At 42.4% G+C, this 21,290-nt stretch overlaps 3 protein-coding genes across 9 annotated transcripts in view; all 3 read left to right on the forward strand.

The window, feature by feature from the left end:
* Nucleotides 1-1,228: 1,228 nt before the first annotated feature.
* Nucleotides 1,229-7,488, forward strand: MRGBP (MRG domain binding protein). The gene is made up of 5 exons (XM_049817099.1): nucleotides 1,229-1,460; nucleotides 2,077-2,198; nucleotides 2,748-2,829; nucleotides 4,835-4,909; nucleotides 5,985-7,488. The coding sequence occupies exons 1-5, from the start codon at nucleotides 1,229-1,231 to the stop codon at nucleotides 6,173-6,175; spliced, it is 702 nt and encodes a 233-aa protein (XP_049673056.1). The 3' UTR covers nucleotides 6,176-7,488.
* Nucleotides 7,489-9,110: 1,622 nt separating this feature from the next.
* OGFR (opioid growth factor receptor) lies at nucleotides 9,111-21,279 on the forward strand. Of its 7 annotated transcripts, none has more exons than XM_049816419.1 (10): nucleotides 9,111-9,366; nucleotides 11,116-11,163; nucleotides 11,463-11,516; nucleotides 14,012-14,056; nucleotides 14,800-14,862; nucleotides 15,179-15,263; nucleotides 15,656-15,734; nucleotides 16,207-16,273; nucleotides 16,584-16,732; nucleotides 17,857-21,279. In XM_049816419.1, the coding sequence occupies exons 1-10, from the start codon at nucleotides 9,148-9,150 to the stop codon at nucleotides 19,241-19,243; spliced, it is 2,196 nt and encodes a 731-aa protein (XP_049672376.1). In that variant the 5' UTR covers nucleotides 9,111-9,147; the 3' UTR covers nucleotides 19,244-21,279. The 7 variants fall into 7 exon arrangements, with proteins under 7 accessions (XP_049672376.1, XP_049672379.1, XP_049672377.1 ...); XM_049816425.1 differs by lacking the exon at nucleotides 9,111-9,366 and adding an exon at nucleotides 9,378-9,836 and having other exon boundaries at nucleotides 11,111-11,163; XM_049816422.1 differs by lacking the exon at nucleotides 11,463-11,516.
* Nucleotides 19,477-21,290, forward strand: part of COL9A3 (collagen type IX alpha 3 chain) — a 42,143-nt gene continuing 40,329 nt past the window's right edge. The window contains exon 1 of the mRNA XM_049816427.1: nucleotides 19,477-19,566. The gene's annotated coding sequence lies outside the window, so the exon portion shown is untranslated. The remainder of the gene's footprint in view (nucleotides 19,567-21,290) is intronic.

Raw genomic sequence — 21,290 nt, forward strand, 5'->3', positions numbered from 1 at the left:
CTAGCCTAAACCCTGCTGGAAATGAGGATTTGTATCCAGGCATCCACATCCAGGACCTGCATCACCAAACTTCCCAAGGCTTCACGCGTGAGGTTTTGGGTTTAACTCATTTCAAGTGTTTACTTGATGTTAGATTAATCTGTTTCGGGTATAAGCCTTACATCAAGCCCCAAAGAATGATACGAGTCAGGTTAATTCTTTGGGTATCAAAGGTACAGAAAGTTTTCCATTTCAGGAAATTGCATCTTTCCCTTCCTGCTTTTTATTATTTGGATAATTTGCATGAAAATAATGTCTCTTTGCCGGTGTGTTTTTGCCCCCACTGCTTTATTATTCATTCAGAACAGTCACTCTTTGCGCATGATGTCATTGTTATTTGCTATTGAAATAATTTTCATGTCACAAAAAGGATTAAAATTTCAAGTGAGGTGTGAGCAATAGGCAAACCTTATCACCTAAGCAACAGAAGTCCTGTTTCATGCCTCTGTGTCTAATTATACCTAACAAGGCAGAAAAAACCCTGTCATGGAGGGAATGATACAGTCTCTTTCTTCCCAAACAGAATGGGTTTTTTTACGCCTTAAATGGTGGGCAAAGCTGGTGGGTTCTGCATTTTTTTAAAACGTGCCAGGCGTAGTTATTTGTCAAGCATCAACGCCAGGTTGATATAAGACGATCCTGTTGTGACAAGGACAAGCGGTTTGGGGTTTTTTGCAGCGCTCGGGACCTTTCCCCAGCGCACTCTTCCATCTTGGCAGCTCTTTGTGCCAGAGGAGGACAGGGCGGGAGGAGGAACCCTGAGGTGGCCGAGGCTTCCCCCGGCCCCCTCTGCCCTCCACAATGCCGCCTTCCCAACCCTCCGGGGATCTCGACTGCAGAAGAACAGCCCTAGGCAGGCCATTTGGGATGGCGGCTTTGCCCTGCCTCCACGACTGGCCCCAGACACCCTCACGCTTTAGAGGACGCTTCTCGGAGGCACCCGGCGCCCTCCTCCCGGCCCTGAGGGGACGGGTTCGCTCTCCGCCTCACCCCTCCGGCGCTACGAGCGCTGTTCGACCCAAACCTGAGGTAAACCCCCCCCAAAAAACCTCCCCCTGCCCCAGGACAAAGGCCACAAAGGGCCTTCCCCCTCCCCGGCCTCGCCTCGCCCCGCGGCCCGCCACCCCCTCCTCCCGGCCGGCAGGAGCCGCTGCGGGCGGCGGCGGAGGCAGCGGCAGGCGGCGCGGCGATGGGCGAGGCAGAGGGCGGCTCGGCGGCCGCTGTGGAGAAGCCGCCGCTGCCCGCGGCCGGGCCGGGGGCCGCCGCTGCCGTCGCGGCCGCCGCCGCTGCCGTCGCGGCCGCCGCGGCGGCAGCGGCCGCCGCTCCGGAGCCCGGCGCGCCGGCGGAGGAGGCGGTGGTGGTGTGGAGCCCTGAAGTGGAGGTTTGCCTTTTCCACGCCATGCTGGGCCACAAGCCCGTAGGTGAGAGCAAGGCCGCGGCCGAGCCGCGGCCTCGAGTAGCGGCGTTGGCCGGGGAGGAGAACCAGGCGCTGGGCCCGGAGCGGCAAGCTCCGGGCGGGGGACCTCCCCCGGGGCCGGGGGGCTAGCGGCCCGGCCGCGCTGCGGTGCTGCCCCTAGCGGCCTCCCGGGCCTGCTCCCGCCGCGGCAGCCGGCCCAGGGGCACCGGGGCTTCTCCCGAGCGTGGCGGGGCCTGCCGGGGAGGAGGCGCCGTGCCCTCCCGGCCTCCTCGGCCGCCCTTCCCGGGGACACAGAGCCCGCCTGCCTCTCTCCCCCATACTGTCCCCTTTCCTGACGCTCTGCCTTACACTTTCCTTGGGTTGTTTTTTCACGCGGCCTCTCAAAAAGCTCTGGCTGTGGCCACATGTCAGCATTCCCCAGTGGGGCACCCTCAGCCCCTCTCCAGAACAGCACCCGTAACGTAGGGTGAAGTAACAGCCAGGCAGGGCTGCCCAGGTTGCCATGTGTTTCTCCTGTGACGTATGATTTCCTTGTAACGGTAGGATGGGTTTTTTAATTTTAATTGTGTGGCATAAATAAAACTGTTAGTAGCGTTAATGGCATTGAGTTCTTCCCCCAGGTGTGAATCGCCATTTCCACATGATTTGTATCCGAGATAAATTCAGCCAGAATATTGGACGGCAGATTTCATCCAAAGTGATTTGGGACCATCTGAGCACCATGTATGATATGCAAGCTCTTGTGAGTATAAAGGCTTGATGCAGCCACGTTCTTATTTCTTGGAGTTCAGGAGTTTTGACAGGCCAAAATCACTGGGCCTGTCATACCTTTCATGTTACTTAGAGTTTTGTGTCAGTCCAGTGAGTTGATGGGGTTTTCCCTGTATAAAATACATCAGGTGGGAGACAAAAAAACCTGCAGTGCTTTGGGTTTGGGGTTTTTTCCATACTGTGTTCTGACTTATTAAAGTTGCCTAAATGCTGATCCAGCAAACGTTTACATAGGTACTTAAGTGTCAAATAAGGAGGTTATAGTGTATTTACATAAGAATTTGCCATGGTTGGATTCCAGAAGTGATCTCAAATAGTCATGAGTCATGATCTCAAAATATCTTGACCTCAGTAATGAGTTTGACATCAGGATCCTCCTGATTCTCTAATGTCTGAAGTGTCTTGTTAAGAATCATTTAGCTACTAATTGCATGTAAAATAGAAGTTGAGATTGCACTTCTAAATCCAAATCAAAGTTTTTACCAAGGTCATTCATAGACATCTTAATTTTCTTTCTAAGCACGAGTCCGAGATTCTTCCTTTCCCTAATATAGAGAAGAATTTTGCTCTTCCTGATGAAATGATTCAAGAAGTGAGAGAAGGTAAGATGTGATAGCAGTCTTTTATTCTTGGTAGCTCTAATCTCATCTCAGAATGGATGGTTAAGAAAACTCCCTCCAAAAAGAATGTAACATGGCAGTCCAAGGCTGTTCTTTCAGATGGTGTGTTAGGTATATCAGGAAAAGGAAGTGTTAAGCAGATACAAGTTTATCTCATGAATTTTTAATCAGCTGACTGAAGGAAACGGTCATGGAGAGGATCGCACTACTTGTGCTGTTCATACTCTCACTATCAGCCTGTGTGATTGACCGCTGTAGGAGACAGGGTAGTGGGAGAGATAGACCATTGGTCAGTTTCCACACAGTATTTCTCATATTCTTAAATGTAATGTAGATAGAACACCAATATAGCACAAAGAGGTTCTATTTATAGTAGGTTCATCTATTCATCTATTATCATAATAGTTTAGATTCATCTTCTCCTTCTGGGTATACGCAAAAGCTCCATGTGCTTCACTGATACTAGTTTGCAGAGTGAAAGGCAAAATGTGGTTCTTTGCAAGGTCATCAGTAGTTTATTGTGGGTTTTTTGCGCTTTCTTGAGACATCTGTAATATTACATCAGACCATAATTTTTGCTAAAATAGATGATCTGCACACTTGAATGTGGTTCATTTTGTAGCAAGATCATGTTTTTCTAAAGAGTAGGAGCTATGGAGATGATGAAAGTAACATTTTCTGCATATAATTCGGATATAATAATATTTCTGTGATAAAATTTTCTGTATGAATGATGATATAAGGCAGTTGAATAGCAATTCAGCTAATGTTTAAAAACGTACACCAGGAATATACTTACTGAATAGCTGCAGTTTAATAGCTGGAGAAACTTGCTTTTTTGGCCATGGACTTGCACCTTATGCTGATATAACCATCTCATTTTTGGGCTATTACTATTTTTAATATGGTTCATATGTCTTATTTTTAAAAGGATTACTGGTTTTTAATGTCTGATGATAGATTTTTCAAGAGGTTTTTTTCTGTAGTTGTGTTAAAATTGATTGAAAACAAAAAATGTTTAGAGGCGTTTGTATAGATTCACGGTGGTTTCACTGCACTGTGAAATCAGCTTTTTGTGGTTTTACCTTCTTGGGATTCAACTACCTAGTTCTTTCAATCTCTCTCATTCATGATAAGCCTATCTGTATTGTCTAATCTCATAGAAATACGCAGCAGTTTGGCAGAAATCTTAGGTTGACCAGTGAGAGCTGGATTTTCAAAGTTGAGCTATATGTGTGTTATTTAGTACTGTTATCCAAGGTAGGAGCTAGGAAGTTCAAGCATCTGCCAAAGGAGTTCTTGGGTTATTTTAAACTACAGTGGAATGCCTCTCAGTGATAGGACAAGAGGAAATGGCCTCAAGTTGCGGCAGGAGAAGTTTAGATTGGATATTAGGAAAAATTTCTTTACTGAAAGGGTTGTCGGGCATTGGAACAGGCTGCCCAGGGAAGTGGTTGAGTCACCATCCCTGGAGGTATTCAAAAAGTGCATGGACAAGGCACTTCAGGACATGGTTTAGTGGGCATGGTTGACGATTGGCCTCGATGATCTTAAAGGTCTTTTCCAACCTAAGCAATTCTATGATTCTATCATTACTAGGTATGCTAAACTTTATGCTAAAAATTCAATATAAAATCGTAATATAGCTAGGACATTGCAATATAGCTAGGACATTGCAATATGTTTTGCCTTTTTACCGTTTCACTTTCCTCCTGTTAGTAACTTCAGTGGAACTTTTTGACATGTGACATCATCTTGTTCAGTGCATTTACCTCACATTACCTCATTTACCTTCGTATTATGCTCACAGTATGCCTGGACTGTTAGCTACGTTTCTCTATCACAGTGCTAAGGAACCTTTACTGCTGAGTGTCGCACTGAGTATTTGTTAGCATTATGCACATATGCTGAGGCTACTAATCCAGAAAAAATACATATGGTTCTTTAAACCCATCTAACCATTGCCTAACAATCCTTTCTTCTGTAGGAAAAGTAATGATTGAAGAAGAAGTGAAAGAGGAAATAAAAGAAGAGATGGAAACGCATGCAGGTCCAGAAGAAGGTAAATTTGTAACTCTCTACTGTGTGATACAAGATTAAAAAACAACTGTAACTCTGAGAAATTAATGTTAAAATGTAAATCCCAAATCTGGTGTATGTTGTGATTTGTATTCAGACTTAGCATATGCTCATGCCAAGAACTAGAGTAATTTAAGAATGCACAGAGTAAGCAGTTGCCAATATCTGATACTTCAAAAGATTTTTCCTTTGCTCCTAATTCATATGTACAAAGTTGTATAGCTTTGGAGTTTTTTGGTTTTAATATGTACTTGACAAAACCCTGGGAGTCTGAAGTAACCTAAGAATCTCTGAAAGAAAGTTGAGTCCAGTTTTAGCAAACCTAAATACTCTGTGTTAGGATCTTTGTAGTCACGGGGGAAAATAGAGCCTATAAATCAAAAATGATTGTAAGATTGTATGCTTAAATGGGAAGGCGGGCAGAGTGTTTTTTTATTTTATTTTATTTCCATTATCTTTCTTCTTTTAAATATAAGGCTTATTTTCCTAACACTTTGCTGTAGAACAAAGTCAAATGTGAACAGTAGGGATTCTGCTATTTACCTTAACAGACTGAGCCAACTGTAAACTATATAATTTCATAATATTTATATCACAGAATAAGTGGTGGTTTAAGATTGAGTGTAATAAAAGATCTAAACATGTATTTTTAAATTATATTAAATTTCACATTTTGGGTGTTCAGTTTTAAAATCTATCTATAATACCAAATGTAATGACTGTTGCTGATAATAAGTTTCATAGATTGGTCCTATGTTCTGTAAGTGTTCCTATTAAGTATTTTAATTCTAAGTGCTGTTTAATTCCACTTAATGAATTTCACTTTTAGCCTGTCAAAATACATTGCCTGTCTTTAAACCAAATAATAAAAGAAAGATGTGCCTTTCTTACAGAAGATTTTTCCTTTAAAAATGAAAGTAATACTTAAATAGTCATTAAATATGCTGAGAATTGATTGGTTTGAAAAGTTTTATGTAATATAAAGAAATTTGTTATCACTTCTTGTTTGCCTATGTGTATGACTCTGATCTGGAATCATTACTTTGATCCTATTTCAGTTTTTGCACCCTCTGGAAGTTTAGGAAAAACAACTGAAAAGCCAAGCAGCAAAGAGAAAGAGAAAACTTCATCAGATTCTGGGTCCAAAGAAGGATCTGATAAGAGGAAGCGCAACAGAGTCACTGAAAAGGTCTTAAACGCAAACAGTAATCCTTCCAGTCCAAGTGCTGCAAAACGACGCAGAACATAAAGCAAGCTGTGAAAGAGAGAAGTAATAAACTCTGGAACATGAGGAGGGAACAGTAAAAACGAGTAGCAGGATAGTCGCTACATAAACTTTTTGAGAAGGGGAAAAGATATCTGAGCCAGGTATTGAAGAATCTGCACATTGGCTTTATACATGCAAGACTTTGTCTTTCCTGATGTGTTTTCTAGTCAGCAGCAGTAGCTGAGCGACGGCTGCCTTCTCAGGGCACTGGGGGAGAAAGCTGGCAGCATTAAGAGTGTATGCGTATGTAACAACTCCGCTGGTTGCATTTCAAACAAGTAACACGCTCTGTGTCAGCCTAGTTCATGAAACAAGTGCTGAGTGAAACACAGAGCCTCAGTTCATGAAAAGCATAGGTTATTTCTGTAAATTTTGGATTGTTTTTTCTGCCTTTGCTTTGTTGCTGTCTTTGAATATTACAGACCCTCTGTGGGTAATGTTGTTTGGCCATTTGACTTACTGCAAACATAGCGTTTGTATCAAATGTCTGAATTCGTTGGTTCAGTAAAACTAAAATTCTTTTAAATACAGATAACTACTGAGTTGAAGTGTTCTTTCGCTCTGTTTGCTGGAGGAACCTTTACTTCTTTCACCCTTAGTGATGTAACATTTTCCAGTCTTTGTAAGTGTATATACTGTAAGTGAAGTGAAAATGACAATGCCCCTAGACAGAATAATTAATAAGTGTCCTGAATAAAATATCCAGTGAAGTTACATGGATTTGTAAGGGATCAGCTGAGCCGTGCATGAACCTGGAGATGTTGCCTCATCCATTTGTAATATAGTAGTATATAACAGTGGGTTTTGTACTTCATTATTTATTTTTTTAACGCAGTTTTAGTAGACCTTAATGGAATTGGTATTCCAAAATGTTAATTTTGTTCTACAACTTAAGAATCTTACTGGCATTGTAATGCTTACCTTTAATATGCTAGAATATTAAGATTTTATGAAGTTAACTATTTTTGTGTTGTGAAAAGATGGACTGCAATGAACAAACACATGTTCAATGGTGAATGAAGTAGGCTGAAGTGTTACTGGATTTGTTTCACCATATTAACTATCGGTTAATAAAAAGAAGAATTACTTCTTAATCTGTCAGTATTGCCTTCAAGGTGAGGAATTTAGGAATCTACTAGTTTTTGCTTTTATTCTAGGTATGTAGCCAAGTTCTTGTCTGCCTTATTTGCTTCAGTTGTTTTATAGCAAGAATAAATTTGACTTGTTTTTATTTTGCTAAATGGTAATTGTTGTGTAACTTGATTAAAATTTGGCCCAACTTATTCTGAAAGTTATTTAGGTATTTTGTGCCTTTAGTGAAAGTGGTCAAAAGTGCCTACCGGGGGTTTGGGTTTGTTTGGTTTTTTTTTTTTTTACTAACTTTGCCTGGATCTTACAAAACTACTGCCCTGTTATTTCTATAAGATACTTGATAGGAAATCCTGGCCTGCTGAACTCAGTAGGCAGTTTGCTGCAAGCTTCCAAACTAGAGGATTTTCTCTGTTCTGACTAGCATAATGGAATTGTGAAGTACCGAGTTGAGAAGGTGAAGTTTTTGTTGCAGTCTCTTGGAAGCTCACCTGTGCCCCCTCTTGTACGCACTGGTGAGCTCTACAAGGTCGGAACTCTGCCGGGATGGCAAGCTCACTGGTTTAGGGTCTGAGATAGCGGGGCATAAACAAATTCCAAACCAGAAGGTATGAAAAGTTTAGTTTAGTTTATGGAGAGTTTAGTGCTGTGCTCCGATAAGCCTTGCAAAATGTCTGTGAGATACCTGCCAGCTGTGGAGCTCTAGTTTGTGGGAGAGATGCTGCAGGAGTCTCAGAGGTTTTCTGGGTGGGTGGAAATTGAACTTTTATGACCTTATGGGAGGAAGCTCCTGGGTTTAATTTTGATGTTTAAGAAAACCAATTTATTTGGAATGATCAGCTTCCTAGAAGTTGTAATTGTATGTCACTTACAGACCTATCATCGGCGTGAGTGCTGACAGACGAATGCCTCTGTTCAGTTTTGCTGTTTCCTTAAGAATTACAGTGCTGGTTACTTTGTTGTGACCTACATAGGTCTTGGCCGTACAGTGCAGACTTTGTGACTTTCAAGTCTCACAGCCTTGTGGGTAAATCCTTTTCATCCAAGGGATTGTAGTCTAAATTTTTTTGCTGTACCAATGTAACGGTTTTTATAGCTTAAAGTAGAAGTGCGTCAACATTAACATGTACTGGTGCAATCTCACAACACCATGCTTGAAGCAGGGAAAGTCCAGTTGGGATTTCATGGTCAATCCAGCAACACGGATTTTTTAGGAATGCGTTGGTTGCGAAGTTAGATATTTGGAAAATGTAAATGTGTTAAAAAGACCTGGGTTGCTGCAGCTTTCTTTTCCTCCCTTCCCTTTCACCAAGTCCTGGCTTTTGGGGAAGATTGTTCTTTTATTCATTTTCCTGTTGGAGCAATATTACCCCATCCTACGGACGGAGCACATTTTTAACATGCGAAGAGGTTAAATACACAACTTTTGCTGAATTCTTTGCTCTGAAGGAAAGAGGAAGGCTCCCCTTACCTCCAGTATCTTGCTTCTGCGCTCGGGGAGGTGGGAGGCATAGCCTCCCAGCGCCGGGGTGGATGGAAAAGAGCAGAATTATGTTTCCCTCTTTTTTTTTTTTTTTTCTCTTTTTTTTTTTTATCCCCCCTCTAGGTGTTCACGCCGAAGAGGAAGGCAGAATCCCAGCAGCCCTCCGCGGCGCCCGGCTGCGTGAGTGAAGGGGCAGAGGGGAAAGCAGCGGGCGGGCGTAGGGACCGCGCGGCAAAGAGCCGGGCGACGGCCAATGGGGCGCGGCGCCGCAGGAAAGGGGCGGGGCGTAGCCGCTCTTCCTTCCCTCCCCACTTCCCCCCCCTCTCCCCACGTGGTCGGGCTTTGTGCCCCGCCGCCCCTTTCGGTTTCCCTTTCGCTCCCCATGGCGGCCTGGCTCGGCTTCAGGGCGGAGGAGGACGAGGCGGAGGACGAGGCTTGCTTCTGGAGGTACGACTCCACCTGGGAGGAGGAGGAGGAGGAGGATGGCGGCAGCGATGATGATGATGATGAAGGCGAGCCGGAGGGAGCGGAGGCGGCAGCCGGGGAGGAGCCGGAGGAGCAGCCGGTGCCGAGCTGGGTGCAGGGCTGCCGGCAGGCCCAGGTGGGTGCCGGGGCGGGGGGCACAGAGCAGAGCCTCCGAGGTGGGACGGGGGTGGGAGGAAGCCCCTTCCCTGCCAGCCCCGAGCTCCTCAGCCGGCTCCGCGCCCGGCGTCCTTCCCCGCAGTTCTCCGGCGGTTGCCGTTCGGGTCTCGGATGGCTGGGTCGGTGACCTGGGAGTTGGCGTAACCCTCGGGTTGATTTCGGATACTTTGGGGTCTGCGGCTGATGTGCACGCCTGGATCTTCCCAGGCCACCCGCTTTGTATGCCGTCAGTGTATTTGGGCCTCGTCTCTCCGGTATCCTAATTTACTGTCGGGAACTGGAGCGGCTTAAAATACTTGCAAGAAGCCGAAGGGGTTTTGTTCTGGCAGCGATCGCTAGCATATAATTTTGTCCTCGTCTTGGTGAAGCACATCCCGAAGGAGAAGAGACGACGCTCAGAAATGAGCTCTGGGGGTGGCGAAGGCAGAGGTGTGCTGTGACTTTATGACCCCTTAAGTTCCATTAGACTGCCATGAGATGGGTTTTAATGTTGTTTTTTTTTCTCCACCATTCCCTGTGGTCTGGCTCCTTGACCCCATAACTACAAGTTCTGCTTTCTGTGTGGCACCTGCCTGTTCACTGCATCCTGGTGGCCACTGGATTTGATGTTATGACGTTGATGTTCTTCAGCAGCTCCGTGCATTTAAGTTTTTTATTAGTATCCTCGTCTTTGTACGGTGGCCTTTTGTATGCTTTTTCATGCCATCGATAGAAAGCCGTCACGTAACATCTGCTCACTTTTAAAAATGAGCTGTAACTTTTTCCTTCTTTTAGACATGTGGGTTTTTTTCTAGGGAGCGTATTTAGAGCAACTCTGAAAACAAAAAAATACCCGCTGATGTTCTAAAAACTGCAGGGGTGTGTGCAGTTACAATGAGTGAGGTAGTGCTGCAAAATGTGGACATTTGTGTCTGGTGCCTTAAAATGATGTTGATTTGAAATAAAAGGAGCTTGTTACTCTTATCTGAGGTTCCTATCTTTAGCATCACTGGTTTTGAGTTTGACATTGAGCATCCGTAATTTCTTCTACAGCATTGCTTTGGCAAACTCAAAACTGTGTCTCTCTTTTTCAGTATTTCCTGGGTCAGTCAAAACACACTACAGTTCTTTAACTCCTCCCATTTTGAGGAAAGGGAAACTAATCCTTCACTTGAGTTTCATTTCAGCAACTCATCCGTTTTCTTAGAATATAAATAGACAGATAAAGCTCTCTAATTAATATACTTTTAAAGGAGTTTAATAGTAAGCTTTAAGGGTTTTTATAAGCATTAAGATATTAAAATAACCTCCCTTTAAAAAAAAAAATTCTGTGCAACATAGTGTTCCAAACACTCATGACATCTCACAAAAATACACACTCTATACTTTGCAAACAAAATCAAAGTTGAAATACAGCAGATGGATATGCCCATGCATGTCTCTGCATTTCCATGGAGTTTACTGCAGGGAATGTTGTTAGGCTTTAGCTGTGCAGGTAGGTCTGTGAAAGGTCATGGGTATTTTAGGTGGAATAGCTGTAATACTTAAAGAAAGAGGCAGGGGTTTCTTTTAAAACGTTTTGCATTGTTTGAGGGCACACTGTCAATTTTCTTTTGTACGTGGCTGGAATTCTGGTTTTGTTCACAAGTTTTAATGCCTTCAGAGCATTCACATTGTTCTTTTTGTATGTGTTTGTTCTTCAGATTTTTTTTTTTTTTTCTTAGAGCAGCTTCTGGATTGTGACAACTGTAAAAGCAAGGACCATTTTTTCATTCCAGTGAGTGGACTTTTTGAACTTTGCCTTGCAAAGGAGTATGTTGTCCCCGAGACTTGTGGCCCCTGGAATATTGTCCTGCATCTTTAAAGAGGAGTTCTTCCTTCAGTGATGAACGTGTAGTCACCTCTGTCTGATAGTGCCTGAAGAATTTTTGAGGGCAGTGAGAATGAATACAAAAAGAAACAGTAAATCTTCTGCTATCCATTTATGCCTTACAACCTGCCAAAGGCATGAATCAGTTTCCAAAACTAGTTGCTACTTCTGCCTATGTGCACTAATTCTCATTCTTCTCCCCTCAGCCTAGATGGTATACTTTATGGCAGAAGCTGGTAATGTTTTTATTCAATACTGAGGTTAGAGTTTTTTTATTATTATTTTCACTATGCATTTTCAAAATCAACTAAAAATTCTACTTTTATCTTTGTGTTTCACTTGTATCTCTGCAAATACTCCATATTCGTGGTTTGAAATTCCTGCAGTTATGTCTTTTCAGCTCTTTTGCATTTTGGTGCTTTTAGCTTTTAAGAGCGAGTGTTGAAAATCTTGGGGTTTATGCTCATTTTAAAAAGGCTACCTCTTAGTCTGCTGTAATGCATGGGGTTCATGTTCCGCTGCTTAGAGCCATGTTTTAAGAACAAGCCCTGTAGTTCTGCCTTCTCCTAACTCTTCATCAACAAAAAGGTTTCAATCACTCTTGTAGGATTCTGTCGTTTTTCTCATTCCTGTGTCTTGTTTGCAAAGTTCCTTCATCCCTTTTGGTCACAGCTGGTTTTCAGTTTTCAGCCAAATATTGTTTGTGTTACCCTCTCCTAGCTTTGTTCTCTGCTTTACTCGCGCTCTTTGCAAAGCAATGCGCATTCTGCCTGATGTGTTGCAGGTTTGGAGGGAGAAGCCCACGTAGATTGCCTATCAGTGTTGTGAGAAATAAGGGAGTTTGATTTATGCATGTGAGTTTCAGTCTTGCAGCTTAGTTTGTCTTTCTAACCTTGAAAGAAAGGTTTCTGTGGCTTAAATAGAAGTTTATAGAGACCCAGGAACAACACCTGCTTGGAGGGAGGGCTGAGTTTTGCTCTCTTTACTTCCCCATCTTGTTCTCTTTAATGTTGTGCTCCAGAGTGCCTTTCTCCTGGATCTAGTTTATTTCTAGACAAGCCTTACAGCACCTTGCACCATGGCATGGTGGATCTGTCTGTATCTGCGCTGACTCTGGAGCAAACTAGTTCTTTTTCAAAACTGGAGCCAGTCTACTGTTAGCCTGTCGCACCTGAGTGTGTTAAAGGATGTTATTTTAGAACCTTAAGTGTAAAGAATATCTGGAAATTGATTCTTCTGTAATTGGAAATAAAATTTTCATTAATTCTACATGTATCAGAATTTCATGCTTGTAGTTCCAAAGTTATAGTCAAAAGCATTGATGAATTTCAAGGTGTTAAATCCCAGTCTGTGCTTATGTCTTGAACAAAAGAATAATACTGATCTATTCTGGCTGAACACATTTCTTAGTCTTGTGTTTGCAGCCACTTTTTTCCCAAATGTTAGCTGTGTAGCAAAGTTGTGTTGTTTTTTGTTTGTTGTTCGGTTTTTTTTTTTAATAGTTGTGTGTATTTCTGCAGTCTGGGTAGATTCTGGGGACAGACACCAGCACTTGGACTTCTAATCCTGCATGGGCCATGTGGCTGTGGGAAGTTCTGCCACCTATTTTGGTCTATGTTGCAATGTATAGAATGGAAATGTGTTGCAATGTAGACGAGCATTACTTTAGGTCATCACAAGTTACTACATTTGAAAACCAACTTGAGCTTTATTTAATTCCTGTCACCAAAGTATGGGAGAATCATAGTGTGTAAATGTATATTTAAAATGTAATTTTGAAAACTTTGCATTGTCGACCTCCCTCTGTGGATAAAGCTTTGATCTCCCAGATGCTGTGCATGCTTCATAATTTTTAAGTATTAACAATCAGCAGGGCTGCTGAATGGATGACTTCATTACAACAAGGTGTTAAAAAATCTGCTCCAGTTCCTGCCTTAATTAAGGAACTAGTGATCTGGGTTCACTAGAAAGTGGGTTTGCTTTTATTTTTCTTTGGGCAAATGAGGTTAGGAACTATCAAATGAAGTTAAATAACTCGCGAGAGCATTTGCTGCTTCTTTCTTCTAAGTTTCTTAAAATGCTTACTTTGCAAGAGTCCGCCCATCTTATCTCTGTTTCACAAAGATCCTGCTCTTGCTGTGAGCTGGCGTTGGATGCTCTTAACTGCACTGTGCTTCACATTGGGTGGGTCCTTTTACTCATGAGTAGTTGTCTTAATTTTGGTGGTTCTGCGTTGACAGAACACTTTTAAGCACTCTCATGGTTTGGGACAAGATGGTTCAGCACTCAGCAAGATTAAACCTGTCTGTGTTGCTTGTGAAGTGTAAAAAAATCTCTTACCATCCACGTAATACACTATGAATAAAAGTATCTATACATATAATTCAGTTAAAATGCATTTTAAATTGTCATACTTTTGACTTTTGTTTCCATGAAGTTCAGAGGAAGAAATGAAGTTGTTTTTTGTAATTTCTGTCTAAATGCTACATTTGGAATGAATCTAGCACGTCTGTGTAGCGAGAAGAACCTGTCACCTAATTGTCAGGTGGACATTGCACCACAGGTTTTTCTCTATAGCAATTTGAATTATGAATAAAATCAGTGAATTCAGCTGTAACTAGGTAAATCTGTCACTTAGCAACTAATAGGGATCATGTGAGTCACTGCTGTGGGTATTCTCACTTTGCATATTTTTTTAATTGTATTAGCGAAGTTTGGTTTCAGAGTGTTTCAACTGTATGCCTTTTATTTGTAGGAGCAAAGATCAAATTTGTCACCACTGTCTCAGAGGGGTTTTCAGGTAGGCTTGGCATAAAGTTTGGTTACTGGGAAAGATGAGCAACAGTGAAGATGATGATTGGAATGGAAGTCCAATAAAACAAATATCTAATGTGACCATGTGGCTTTATTATTGTCCATTGCGTAGATCAGCATGATGCTAAATCAGCAAGGCTGCTCTCGAGCAGAAAGCAGAGATGAAGAAAACTTTATTTCAATAATGTCTACAGGGAATGAGAATCTTGAATTCAAGGGGTATTTCTGCATCTTAAATTCAACAATTTTAGAGTCTGATCTCTGTCTTGACTAGGGTATATAGTAATGGAGAGAGACAGACAGGCAGGACTTAGTTCGTCTTGTTTTAAAACCTTTGAGTTAAGGAAGAAAATGACATTTTACTATTCGGGATTTCCATCTAGTTCTGACCATTTCTGTAGGAAAACCCGACTGGGATAAAAGATATGCATAAAACGTGAAGAACTTCATTAATAAGACTAGAAAGAAAAAGAAATGTTTTCGTTAAAGGAGATGGTGTGAACCTCTCTTAGTCCAAAGTTGTCTTAAGGAATGCAGAAAAACAACTGCAGTAACAAACTGGCTGGTTTTGGGGGTGCTGGGAGTGCAGAGTGGAGGGCACAGGAGAGTGTTAGGCTGGGGAACATGTGTGAGAGATGATGAATTCAGCCAGTGGAAATTTTTTTTTTTTTTTTCTGCTGGCAGAAGGCAACTTTATTCTGGATCTCTGATCTGTCTCTTTTTCTCTAGTTCTCAGGCAGGCGCAACTGGAATGCAGCAAAAGACTTGCAGAGATACAGACATCGTTACCCGGTATGGATTAAATGATGATGCACATACTCATGTGGCTCTTCCTCATTTGCATACTAAGTTTAGGAACGCTTTCTAGATTTGAGGGCACCCTTTTGTCTTTACATTGACAGGCTCAGAACCTTTAAAGGATTCGTTTGTGAGGGGGAAAGGATGATGTGCATGTGGGCGCATCAGAAACAAGCTGTTACTTCCCAAAACACATTTCAAGGATTTAGCTTGAAATGTTTAGGAAACATGAGGGAAAGCAAGGAGAAGTGTTGAAGTGAATACTGCCTTTGAAGAGATTTGCTTGTTGATTTCTTGTTCTCATCTCCAGGGTCTGATAGAATCAGAAAATGAGGAGGAAGAAGAGATGTGGAACTTAAGCTTTTATAAAAATGAGATTCGTTTTTTGCCCCAGGGTGAGTACCTTGTTTGATGACTGTTCGATGCAACTGTGCTGCAGCTGCTTGAATTGGTGAAAGACTAGCTTGATCCATGTGGGACAATTATTAAAAAAACCAAACCAAACAAACACGCTACCAACACAAAAAAAACCCCAAACAAACGAAAAAACCACCAAGAATGTCCATTTTAAAATGTCCTTGTTCCTGCTGTATGTTCCTTAATTTTCTGTTTGGTGGTAGAAAACTAAGGGTTTTTTCTGGCTTACCAGGATGGTTGTCTAGTTAGAGAATCTAATGCCTGTATGCAAACACACGGCTCTGGATAATGAGCCACCTTGGGTGACTGGCTAATTTAATTTCTATTTGGAGTCATTTCTTCTTGCCTGACTTCTTCCTTTTCTTTTCAGGTTTGCATATTGAAACTCTGCTTGAATCTTGGTGGGACAACTATGAAGTTCTGGAAGAAAACCATTCTTACATACAGTGGTAAACTGTCTGCGTGAATATACTGCCTACCTTCTTTAGTTGTGCCTCTTAAAAGAGTCAGCTGTATCTGTATTCTTGAATTCAGCTTCCCAAAAGGTCCATAATTACTCTTGAGTGAAACCTCTGTCCACTTTGTTTTTATTGAGTTATATTCTTCTGGAAACAATGCAGTGGAAATCCTGAAGACGTAGGTTTCCAGTGCAGCCGTGGCAATAGATCTCAGTCATGCTTGGTCTTACGGCAAACTGCAGAGCAAAGTGTTGGGGCAGTGAGAGAGATCCGGATAAGCAAAGTATGTTGTAATCATTGGTGTAGACGATGCTTTTATGGGAAGGATTTTTGTCATACAGTGTCCATGAGGATGTGAGGTCCCTAAGAGATGCCTGTGATACCACAATTTTTGGAATCTCTTTAGTTTTAACAAAATGGGTTCGTCTTTGCTCACCTGGGCTGAAAATTTCTTTCCCTTCAGGCTATTCCCTTTACGTGAACATGGGATGAATTGGCGTGCCAAACCACTCACGTGTCAAGAAATCCAGGTATTGAAAGCTTTTGTCGTCTTTCTTTTTTTCTGTTTTTTTTGAGATCTGAACGATGTTAGGATTTTCCCTAAATGCCTTACATTTGAACACTAGGTTTTTTTACACTGCTTCCTTGGAACCCTAGTATGAATGGAGCTCGCTCAAGCACTGTTAAGCATTTATCTGTCTTGTGTCTGCCAGTAGCTACACCAGCAAATGAAATGCTTAGTGATATAATCAAGCCTTGTTTATAGTTCAGGTGCCACTTAAACTGGTGCAGGTAATTAGGGAGTTGCACCTTGTACTCATTGGTCTTTCTTGTTTTCAGGCCTTTAGGAAGTCCAAGGAAGTTATGCAAAGGTTTATACGTGCTTATCAGCTCATGCTGAGATTTTATGGAATCCTTCTGGTCAATGAGGAAACCGGAGAACTTAAGAGAGCAGAGAATTGGGCTGAACGATTTCAAAACTTGAACCGGTGAGTCTCTGCTTATACTGCTGGTCATTTATTAAAGTCAGGCACTTCTTTGAGAAGAAAAAAAAGTGAAAGTTGAGAAAATCCTCAGCCCTTGAGGAATGGAGGCTTTTGTTGATAAAAAAGTTAGCTAGCTACAGTATTTTTAAGTTGGCTCAGCCTCTGACTGTAGGTCATCACACTCTGTGACTTTAACAAGTGACAAGTATAATAAGTAAACCAGCTGAGACTGGTTTTCTTTTGTATGCAGTGCAGCTGTTAAAGGTAGGCATTCTTCATGTTGGTCTCCTGAATTATGAAATACAGACTTGGTGATGTTAATATTTGCTGTAGCAGAGCTTGTGTTTAAAACCGTATTTTAAGCATAAATCACTGAAACATTTTCACAGGTAGCCAAATTGCCTTTGTAGTATTCTGTTAACGTACAAAATAGGAGTGTTTCCATATGCTTCCCTGATTGTTTATAAAGCTGCCTTAACACATGTAAAATGCTTTGAATCCTTGCTTGAAAAGTTCTCTGCAAACTGATGGTAATGTTTCTATATTATTGCAGGTCTTATCATAGAGATGGTGATGACCCCTAATATTCTAGTACTCCTAATGATGTTAACAAGGGCTCCAAAAGGCCTGTGCATACTCACAAAAGAAAAACCAACTTGAAGACTGTCAAGTATTAATAAATAAAGAAATAAATCTGTGTCTAGCTTAAGTCCCTAAGTCATGAATTTCTAGGAGCATCCTTGCATGCCTGTATTCTTATACTTTTCTATGGGCTTACCCTGCAGGGTTGCTGTCAGGGACAGGGTATAGGGCTGCATGGACTTGTGCGTCTGACCCAGTATGATGGCTGTTATCTACTGGTGGGTGATGCAGCAAGCCAGAATCTTTCTGAGCAGTTGAGATGATTAATCCTAGCAGTCCAAGAAGGGCTAGCAAGGTACTGCTGAAGGCAAATAGCAGCAATAGGTGCTTTAAAAGTAAGCCCACCTATACTCCCATGTGCATTGACAAATAGTCTTTTAATAGATCACAGTCAACAACGCCCAAAACATTTTGCAGATATCCCGGAGGTTTGTAGTGACTAGTAAGAATTCCACTTAGCAACTTTGCTTATCTGTTTCGTTCAGGTTCAGCCACAACAATTTGCGGATTACTCGCATCCTGAAGTGCCTGGGGGAGATGGGATATGAACACTATCAAGTGCACTTGGTAAAGTTTTTCCTAACAGAAACTCTTGTTAAGGAGACATTACCAAATGTCAAGAGAAGTGCCTTGGATTACTTCCTGTTCACCATCAGAAGCAAATGGAAGAGAAGAGAACTAGTCCACTACGCTTGGCGACACTTCAAGCCTCGAGGCAGCTTTGTGTGGGGGCCGCATGACAAACTCTTGAAGTACAGACCCCGCTCTGCCAAGTCACAGCTGCACCAAAAGGCTGAAGATAAACAGGAGACCCCTGGTGAAAAATCTGATGATTCTGTGGAAAAGGATGAGAACCACTCTCTAGAGGAAGAACAGAAAGCTGGAGATGCTGCAGACTCACAGCCTAAAGTGAATGATGAAGATGTAAGAGAGAAGATAAGTGAATGTGTTTTGAAAGGAGGAGATGGCGAAGAGGAGAAAGAGGCTTCATTTACCCAGCAGGAGCAGAAGGATTTAAACAGTGAGGCTGAAGAAGTGCAGGGTACAGCAGAGAATGACTGCACAAAGGAGAGCAAGAAGAGAAAACTGGATGCAAATATGGCAGATGCTAAAAAGAGTGGACCATTGAAAAGCCCTACTGATATTGAAAACATTTCCCGTAATCTGGGAGAATGTGCAATTGATGCAGAAATCCCCTCCTCAGTTCCGCTCTTGCAAGCAGAAGAGGACCAGGAAACACCAAAAGAAGGCAATGCAGGCACCAAAGGCTCAACAGTGCCGGAGACCGCTGATGCAGCTGTAAAACGGAGGAAAGTTGATAAAAGAACATCGAGAACCAGAACGTTCAACTTGGCCATAAACCTGAACATAAACGTGAACATCGAGCCCTCTGTCTCTAGTGTCAAGTTAAATCCATCTGTTGCGAATGCCGAGGCTGAAAAAGAGAACGTCAGTGAGAACAACACAACTGTGGAAGTGACAGCTGAGAAGGGTGGTGGTGATGCAAATGGTGGGGCTGAGAGACCCCCGGTGGGTTCCAGGTTCCCCGAGACTGGCTGGACTTCTCCAATAAGTGATGGCTTGGAGTCGAGTAAAGATCAAGTCACAGCAAGGAGTTATCAGTACCACTGCAACAGCACGCTCCTGGCAGGCAAAAGTGAGGTGGATGGGGTAGAACAGCATAAAAAGGCAGAAAACGCAAATGAAAAAGGGCAAGCAGAAGTCACAGGCAAGAAACAAGTTCCAGAAAATCTTGAGCAGAGCATGGCATCCATTTGTCCCGAAGAAGACAGCGCTGAGGTTGTAACACACAAACCTGAAAGCTCTGAGCCTGCAGCAGAACCTGATAAAGAGCAGGTAGCAGCAGAATGAGACCAGCACGGCAAGCACTCGAGCAAGTGGAAATGACGCTGCCCTAACTGCTAGGAGCCGGCTTTGGTGATTTTGATAGCAGAAGTATACGGAAGAAGAAACTTCCTTTGGGCTGATCCAGGCTAGCCCCTGTCTGACTTTCATTCTTCCACACTTTTTTAATCATCTGTAGTAACTTCACCGAGACCCAGCCCTTGGTCACCCTAAAGAGGAAAACTAACTTAGTTATCTTCAAAGACAGGCTGTGTCCTGTTCCTGTTTTTTATCTGATGTTCAGGACTGTCTTGGAGCAACAGGGATTTTTGCACTTTGCTTTGATTATGGTATGTCCCTTCTTAAAGAGAAGAGGAAAACTGATCTGTTTTCTTGTTTGAACTAGTCAAGTATTTATTAAATACATGATTTTTAATGTAAGACAGCATGACCTAATTCGCCACGCCTTTCTATTACCATGTAACTTCTATTTGCTGTTTTGAAAGGCTGTACCTTCCTAGCAGACTTATTCCTGGCAAAGGTGCTGTTTGCCTGAAAGCTACTGTTCTCTAGGGTGCAAGGTACCGAGTAATTTGTTCCCTTTATCCCCCACAGAAATTGCTTTGTAGTGCTCGTTGGAGTTGTTAAGGATGCGAATCGTCTATTGGTTTCTAAGAGATATACCTTCAGACTTTGCATAAAGCTGTCTAGAGCTCTTCTTCCCCAGGTTTTTCCGCCACTTCCAGACCCTTGACAGTCTTCCACAGATATTTGGGTCCACTGCTGGTTCAAATGCCTGCCTTCCTCAACTGCCAAAATAGACCAAATATTTGTCGTTGCATTTTTTTCCAGACTTTGCTGTTGATTTGCAGTGGCCTGTGGGGCTATGTTTTCTGCAGGCCCATTGCATGAAGTTAGATGTGTCAGATTTAAGCGACTTCCTAGTTAGGGCAGGATTGTTTTATCATTAATGATCAGCATGTCAGACAGTGAGGGCACATTCGAGTGCAGCATGTCTGGAAACCACTGGGCTTTGTGGGGCAGTTAATTGAAACTTTAATTGGAGGAGGTACGCTTGTCTGGTTCGTTTATTTACAGCCCTCAAGAATTTACTTTCAGACCTTGCCAGCTATTTGTCTGCCTTAATGTTCCTGACCTCCCTGTTAGCTATTCTGCCTGACTTGCACAGCATTCAACCGAGTCTGAAGGAGCTTTAAACAATTTAGCACTTTCGCTCCTAGAGATTTACAACAGAGGACCTGTTTCATGAAGCAGAGGAAACCCTTTCCAACAGCCAGAAGGTCTGAACTTGCTGTTTGCTCAGACTGTTTGTTTTAGTTTGGGGGTTTTTAGGTGCTCTTTGTTTTGTGTAGGAGATGGCTGGAGGCTTGCCTGCCTTGCCAGAGAGCAGATGCAGTAGCCTGTGCAATGTTAATGTTTTTTCCTCTCTCTGCTCCAGCTTTTAGGAAGCTTCATCTTTCAAGGAATTTGATCAGTGACTTGCCTTCCTGGACTGTAGGTCCTGATCCAGCATGCCACATACATGTGTGTGGGAATAAAAGTCTGCAAGCTTAACATCTAATGTTTGTGGTCACACCTGTGCTGGAAAAAGGCTTTAATGTTTTTAAAATACTTTTTTTTTTTCCTTATGAGCAAGTGGAGTTAAATAGCCAATAAGAATACACTTAGCTACAGATATAAATACTTGAAGAAGTTGAGTGAAAATTCTTTCATAGAAGATTCATAAGAAATTGTTAATTGTGGCTTTTGTACAGATTTATAGTAATTTTTTTATTTAAGAAGTTTTCATTGTGAATATGTGCTCAGTTGGGGCATAGATCATAAATCTTGTTACGGTGATCTGTGATTTTTGTGTTTAATGGGATTTCACTGTGAGCTCTAGTCTGGAGTGCTCAAACCAAACCATTCCCTATCATGATCAGGTTTAGCGTTTTGGCTGTAGGTGTTTGCAGTGAGTTCACACGATGTTTTCCAGCACTCAGAGCTGTATCACGGAGTCTGTTATATTAATGTCACCTATTAAAGCATGACTTTAATGCATACCAGTTTCCAC

The sequence above is a fragment of the Accipiter gentilis genome, chromosome 14 (assembly GCF_929443795.1).
Source record: "Accipiter gentilis chromosome 14, bAccGen1.1, whole genome shotgun sequence".
In the NCBI taxonomy this organism is placed as follows: domain Eukaryota; kingdom Metazoa; phylum Chordata; class Aves; order Accipitriformes; family Accipitridae; genus Astur; species Astur gentilis.